At 35.5% G+C, this 7,900-nt stretch overlaps 1 protein-coding gene across 1 annotated transcript; it reads right to left on the bottom strand.

Moving 5' to 3' along the window:
* Positions 1-6,610: 6,610 nt before the first annotated feature.
* On the bottom strand, positions 6,611-7,633 carry LOC116468156 (olfactory receptor 5T3). Its single transcript, XM_032151765.1, has one exon. It carries the CDS (start codon positions 7,577-7,579, stop codon positions 6,611-6,613), a length of 969 nt encoding a protein of 322 aa, XP_032007656.2. The 5' UTR covers positions 7,580-7,633.
* Between the last annotated feature and the right edge of the window lie 267 nt (positions 7,634-7,900).

Here is a 7,900-nt window from a genome sequence, read left to right as displayed (position 1 = left end):
TCCTCTTTGGGGTTCTGTGGTTTCTGACATCTCCAAGTTTTCAGACACCACAACATTCCCCCTGTTAAGATGCAGGTAACCACCGTGGAAGCTGCTTGTGGTACGTCTGATCCAGCCACAGCCTCGCACAGAGCTGGGACCTGTGCTTGCACCTGGAGCTGCCTGTCCAGCTGCAGCAGCCAGTGTGCCTGGTTGTGTGTAGTGGCTGGACCTTATTCTCACTTGCTCCTACACCCTTGCCACTCTGCGCCTGGCTCTCCCTTGGCAGGTGTGAGTCCTGGGCCAGGAGCTCAGGCCGAGGGCAGACTGTCATATCAGGCATTGTTAATAAAATGAGTCCAGCGGGTTTGAGCAATACTCAGGCATAAGGCCACAGAGGTTTCAGGCTGGCAAAGCAACACCCCGAGTATCCTGTGACAGTATGGTCAGTTTCACAATATTGACTCTTCCCATACATGAGCAGATTTAAATAAAACTCTAGATTTTTAAATTTTGAATTGCTTTTGGAATGAGTTAAGATTTTGGGGTGCTATTCAGGTGGAATGAATATATTTTTTATGTGAGAGGACATAAATTTTGGAGTCCTGGGGCAAAATATTATATTTTAAATGTCGCCTGCAAAATTCAGGTGTTGCCAATATAGTAGTACCAAGAAATGAGACCTTTAAGAGGTGATTAGGCTGTGCTTACAGCTCCTTCTTTGTTAATGAAATTCAGGCTTATATGAAAGACTTCGTTCAGTATTTGGCTAGCTTGCCCCCTTTCCTGTCCACCTTCTGCCATGTGAGGATGCAACAAGAAGGGTCTCACCAGACAGTAAATGCTGCCTCCTTAATCTTGGACTTCTCAGTCTCTAGAAATGTGGGAAAACAAGTTTTTACCCTTTATAAATCACCCAGTCTCAGGTATCCTGTTTTAGAAGCAAAAAATGGACTACTGCATAGAATGCATTGGCTTTCCATCACACTGTTTAAGTATTGTCCACTTTACAGTATAGTGCTTGAGGTATGGAATATCAAGGAAAAACAGTAAACATCATCTAAGGACTTTTCATCCTCTTCTAGGGGAAAGGGTAAGAGCAGTTTTGATTTTATTAAGAATGGAAATATCATGTTAGGTAGAAGTTTGACCTTATTTTTGTTTTCATTTGGAGATCAAGTATATTTTAAGGGGATGTATATGACTGCCAGGTTGACAAGGGGTACACTTGTACTGATTAATTTTAATGTGTCAACTTAAATGGGCCATGATGTGCTTACATTTGGTCAGACATTAATGTGTTTGTTACTCTAAGGATGTTTTGGGAGAGATTAACATTGAAATTGGTGGCATTTGAGGAATGCCTATTGACCTCCATAATGTGGATTGGCCTTATTCAATTATATGAAGGTTTGCATAGAGCAAAAAGACTAGCCTCTCCAAAGCAAGAGCTAATTCAGCAGACTGCCTTCAGATCTTGTCTACATCACCAGCTTTTTCTGGTTCTACAGCACTTTGCCCATGGGTACCGACTAGATTATCAGTAATCCTGGATCTCCTGCCTGATGATCCACCCAGAAGAATTTGAAATTGTCAGTCTCCCAGAATCACATGAGCCAATTCCTTGTAATGAATCCCTCATCCCACTCCTACCCCATAAATCCTGTTGGTTCTGTTTCTCTGGAGAACCCTGACTAACACACGTCCTTCCTTGCGTCTTCTGAGTATTTTGTACCTGTGATTTTATGTTTTCTTATTTTTAGAAAATTCTTGACCATTTTGTCTTCAAATGTTTATTCTGACCCATTCTCCCTTGATTCTTGTTCTGAAACACTAACTGTATGTATATTAGACTGTTGGTGATGTTGCCCTACAGTTATTTGATAACTTTTAGTTCCATATTTTTTCTTGAACTTTTCTCTCTGGTTAATGCATGTTGCTTTATCTTCAAGTTCACTAATACTTTTCTCAAGTTACTGAATCTACTGATAAACTTGTGAAAGAAATTCTTTGTCTCAGATATTGTGACTGTGTGCATGAGTTTTTATTTATAGAATTTTATTGAATACTTCCTTATATTTTCCATCTCTGATATTTCTCACATATTTATGCATGGTGTTTACCCTCTCCACTAAAGCATTTATTCCAGTAATTTTCATGCTGTTTAGTCAAAGACAACCAGGAACAATGATATTTGAAGAAGTTAATTTTATTTTATTTTATTTTTTTGTCAATGCTTGTTGGGGGCCTGCAGAGAAGACCTTAGGAGTTAATGCAAACTCTTTTATTCTAGGAATTCCTGCTTTTCCCAATAACTCTCATTTGGCCTTTAAAATTACTTGATTTTAAGCTGATTTCCTCTTTTTTTAAATTATACTTTAAGTTCTGGGATACATGCACAGAACGTGCAGGTTTATTACATAGGTATACACGTGCCATGGTGGTTTGCTGCACCCATCAACCCATCATCTACATTAGATATTTCTCCTAATGCTATCTCTCCTCTGGCACCCCAACCCCCAACAGGCCCCGGTGTGTGATACTCCCCTCCCTGTATCCATGTGTTCTCATTGTTCAACTCCCACTTATGAGTGAGAACATGCAGTGTTTGGTTTTCTGTTCCCATGTTAGTTTGCTGAGAATGATGGTTTCCGGCTTCATCCATGTTCCTGCAAAGGAGATGAACTCATCCTATTTTTATGGCTGCATAGTATTCCATGGTGTATATGTGCTACATTTTCTTTATCCAGTCTATCATTGATGGTCATTTGGGTTGGTTCCAAGTCTTTGCTATTGTGAATAGTGCTGCAATAAACATAAGTGTGCATATGTCTTTATACTAGAATGGTTTATAATCCTTTGGGTATACAGCCAGTAATTTCTTCCTATCTGTATGGTGAACAAATGTACTCATACTCTGTGCCCACAGTGAAAGAGATGCTCAGGCTTCTCATCTACATTTGAAGTAACTTGGTCTTCCTTGGAATTCAGATTTCTTGGATGTTTTGAACCTTGGTTCTCTGATAGACTCATGAAAAGGTATAATTTTGTAGATTACTTGGCTTTTTAAGTTGTTAGAATGAGAAGAATTTACTTTGCTGCTTTCCAAATTCTATGTGGAAGTAGAGGTTCTGTATATCATTTAAAATCCCACCCAATACTGTGATTTCAAATGTTTCTTTTCTAGATAACTCTCCACTCACCACTGCAATATTCTTCTGGAGTTTTAGTTCTATGCATTAAAAATGTAATGGAACCTCAGAATCAGTATACATATAACTGATCTTAACCACTCAACTTCTACAATGTTCATCTTTCCAGCGTGTCCCCTTCCTTTCTATTTCCTTCCTTCTTTTTCTGTCTCTCTCTGTCTCTGTCTCCGTCTTTTTTTTCTCTCTCACTTTTACTTTTTATCTTTGTCTTGTTTTATCATATAGGCTCAAAACTTGCAAATTCAAAAGGTCTCAATAAATAAAATGAATTGTCAAATCCAGATGAAATTTCACTTCCAATAACTTTTATTTTTAATGAATTTTAAAATTTATAATTGTCAAAAAAGAATGGTTCATATTTATTTATGGCATACACTGTGATGTTCCAATGCACGTATACATTGTAAAATGGTCAAATCAAGGTAACTAGGATATCCATCACTTTAAACATTTATCATTTATTTGTGGAATAACATTTAAAATATTATTTTCTAGCTATCTTAAAATACATACTACACTGTTAACTGCCACAGTCACCCTACTGTGTAATAAAACATCAGAACTTACTTTTCCTGTTTGTTATTTTATATCAATCAACCAACCTCATTTAATTTGTCTCCACTACCCTGTTTAGCTTCTGATAACCACTTTTCACTTACTTTTTACTTCTATAAAATCAAGTTTATTATTATTATTATTCTACGTATAAGTCAGATTGTGCAGTATTTGTATCTCTGTGCTTGGCTTATTTCACTCACTTATTCATCCATGTTGTCATTAATGGCAGGATTTCATTCTGTTTTACTTCTCAGTAGTATTCTATTGTGTGTGTGTGTGTGTGTGTGTGTGTCATTTTCTTTATGCATTCATTTGTAGATGGGCATTTAGGTTCATTCCATATCTTGGCTACTGCAAATAATGCTGCCATAAACATAAGAGTACGGATACCTCTTTGACATACGGATTTCTTGAAGCTTCTACATCTCAATGAATGGAATGAATGGCCAAAACTGTGAAAATCACATTTTCAGTACTTTTAAAATGCATTCCTTTTTCTTCTTATTTCTGCCACAGAGTTAATGAAGAGCTTCAACACTCTCAATCATGCTCTCTGGAGGATGACTAATAAAGTTGGTAAAGTGAAAAGATAAATCTGTTCTTTCATTCCATGTATAACAAGCTTAAAAACAGGAACTCTGTAACCAGACAGCTTAGATGTGAATCCTGACATCACCCTTTAGAGCTATGTGGCATTGAGCAAATTCCTTAAAATTTATGCACTGCTGTTTCCTCAACTTTGTTAAAAGATATTACTACAATCACTTCCTGAAGTTATGAGAATTACATAAGTTAATATAGTAAAAACTTTTACATGATTGTCCAGTATCTAATAAGCATATGTTAATTATTAGTATTAAATATAATTCATTCATTTACTCACTATTTATTTAATAAATATTTTGTCAGCAAACCATAAGTTCTAGGTACTCTTTTAGGACTCAGGGATACAATTTTGAGGACAAATAGGCCCAATGCCTGTTTTTATGTAAGTTACAATGTCAGCATCATGGTAGATCTGGATAATATATTATAAACTCACAACACCACATGCTAAGTGGCAACTGTGATAAGTGAGACAGGCTCCACTGGGTCAGAGTGAGTCAAATAATTCTTTTGGGGGGAAAGGTAATTGAGCTGAGATATGTAACAAAATATTTTATTGACTTGAGAGTTAAATATACCATTTTTTTCACCTTGACCTGAACAAATAGCAGGTCATTGGAGACTGCTTATTCACACCATTTGTTTTCTAATCGATTAGGATAAAAAGAGAGATAGTGAACTTTTCACACTGGTTAACTTGACAAGTTCTGAATAAGTTTGTTGAATGCATTATTAACCAGATATTTTTAGGCATATGTGAGTGCATCATTTTACCTAATGTTCGCCTATTCCTTTCTCAAAGAATAACCATTTTTGCTAATTTGAAAGAGAAACAAAAGAAAAAAAGAGATAGCAAGCTTGACTAAAACGTTACCAAACAATTTTGACACCATAATTTGAAAAACCCTCAAAAAAATAAATGATTCTGGAATTCTGCAGAAATTTTAAATTTTGTGAGACAGTTATTTATTTAGACACATTTTTGAAGCGTATTTAATTTTCTTCCAGAGCACTCTCCCCAAAAGATCATAAACAGAAAACTACATTTTAAGATTCTGTATATTCAAATAGCTTATTTTTTAAAGAAAATTTTGTCTACAGTGTAATGAGGGTTTTGTATCTAAAAATAGTTTTATTTCTTTAAGAGGAAATTTAGTACAGATTTTGACTGCAAGCATTTGCTTGTTCAAAAAGAGAGGGTTGGGTTCTCTTTGCGTAATTGATTAGTGAAGATTAGAAAGTGATGTCTGAAATTTTCAGTGTGGTTACTATGTTATGATTGGATCATTCTGGTTAATTCACATAAAAATATCCTTGGAGGGACAAATGTGTGTTTTTTTGAAAAAACAATTAATTTCCACTTTTAATGAATCTTCAAATAAATGTTTTAACAAAACTTACTGAAGCAGAATACATAAAGTCAGATGTGAGTAGAGGTAAAGCAAAATAATTTCCATTCTGTGGGCTTGCTCACTAGGTGTAAATTTTGTGGAAGGATGACATTGCAGTCATTCCTTATAGGTAAAGTAGATAGAAGACAATGGCAGGACTACAAAGTGAGCAAGGATATGCTAGTTTGTCAGACCTTAGAGCAGTCATTTATACATATGTTGTAGTTTCATTCCTGGAGTATAGTGTTTCCTGAGCCTTCAGAACACTCTCAATAAATATTAGCATTTACAACCAATATAGTTTCACAATGACTACAATCAGCTTCTGTGGTTGAAAGCATTTAATCGTGGAAAAAATTTATGATGTAGATATAAACACAGCAAAAGGCATGTTTAGAAGCTTGACTAGATCTCAGTTTATGAAGGCACATTTAGGGAAAATAAAGTAAAATTTGGATTTTCTTCTTAGGGCTTATAGATTGAGGAAGTAACTCCACAATGAATGCAAAATCTTTTTATAAGCCATGTAAGCATTTATCAATTCCCAGGATTCTGTAGGATTCACTTACTAGTTATAAGTGTGTGACTGATTTTTACTTGTTGTGAAAGCTGTTGTTAGTAGTATGTGGTTGGTAACAGCAACAATATATTTATATCAAATAATATTTAATATAGATCTCTGAACAAATTAACTGGCATATATGTGATGCAATTTGTTTAAATTTGAAAAATGCTTCATTGGCAGGCTGCTTAATGCTTTTTTGAAACTATTCTTTGATATGCAAATACTTTAACTAAAATATAGAGATGTGAACTCTGACACTCAACATTTTTTTCAGGTTTACTCAATTTTAAAAATACTCTTCATTTGTAAGCCAATTTCAACATTTTCTTTACTGCTTTTTTTACTTCTTTGTTCCTCAAACTATAGATGATGGGATTCAGCATGGGAATCACAATTGTGTAAAATATTGACACTATGATGTCATGGTCTGAAGCATAGCTGGAACTTGGTCTCATATAACTGACGAGAATTGTTCCATGATAAATTGTCACTCCAGTTAGGTGAGAGCCACATGTAGAGAACGCCTTTTGCCTTCCCTTGGTAGAATACATCTTCAGAATGGCCAACAGAATGAAGCCATAGGAGATCAGGACAATCAGGATAGTGACTATCTCAATAGACCCCACAAAGTAGAAGAGTAGAAGCTGGTTTGTGTGAGTGTCAGAACAAGAAATAGCAAGGAGAGGAGGGATATCACAAAAGACATGCCTAATTTCATTGGATCCACAGAAGGACAGGCTAAATGTAGCCACTGTATGTATAGTAGCATGTAAAATGCCAGCAACATAGGAAGCAGTGATGAGTGACATGTAGACTCTGGGTGACATGCTCACTGAATACAGGAGAGGGCTGTAGATGGCTACATAGTGATCATAAACCATTGCAGCCAAGAGAAAGCATTCTGTGGTTCCAAAAGTAACAAAAAGAAGCATCTGTGTTGCACATCCGATAAATGAAATGGATTTATTTTTTGCCAGGAAATTGACCAACATTTTTGGAGTGACAACTGTAGAATAGCACGCATCTAAGAATGATAAAACACTAAGAAAATAGTACATGGGGTTGTGGAGCCAGGAATCCTCAATGACCAGTACAACCAGACCTAAATTGCCTATCAAGGTAAAGAGATAGATCGCAAGAAATAGTAAAAATAGGAAGACTTGCAGCTCAAAATCATCTCTGAAGCCTGTCAATATAAACGTGGTGACTTCAGTCTTGTTCTTCAATGGAATCCTGTATATATCCAAACCTGATGACAACTTGTCCATTTCAGTTTTTACTTACAGGTTATAAAGGTTATAGCCTGTGAAAATGGAGTCCATTCAGTTGTATCCTTGTTTTTTTCTTAGGGCATAATAACTTCCCTGATAGTAATGGAATAGACAATGGTGAAGTAATTGGAGCCAAATAGATGCATTTCACTGTATAAGTAAAAGGAAAAAATATATGTAATTAATTTCTTGGCTAAATTTATCATGTTTTTAAAGAACCCTGCTAATTAAAGTGATTTTATTTTCCACTTAATATTCAGTTGAAATTTTTTACTGCTTGCTCTCATATTATGTCCTAAAGCTCACAAAGATTACTAA

This window comes from Hylobates moloch, unplaced genomic scaffold, assembly GCF_009828535.3.
Source record: "Hylobates moloch isolate HMO894 unplaced genomic scaffold, HMol_V3 SCAFFOLD_5, whole genome shotgun sequence".
Lineage (NCBI taxonomy): Eukaryota > Metazoa > Chordata > Mammalia > Primates > Hylobatidae > Hylobates > Hylobates moloch.
This window is presented reverse-complemented; position numbering and strand designations above follow the sequence as displayed.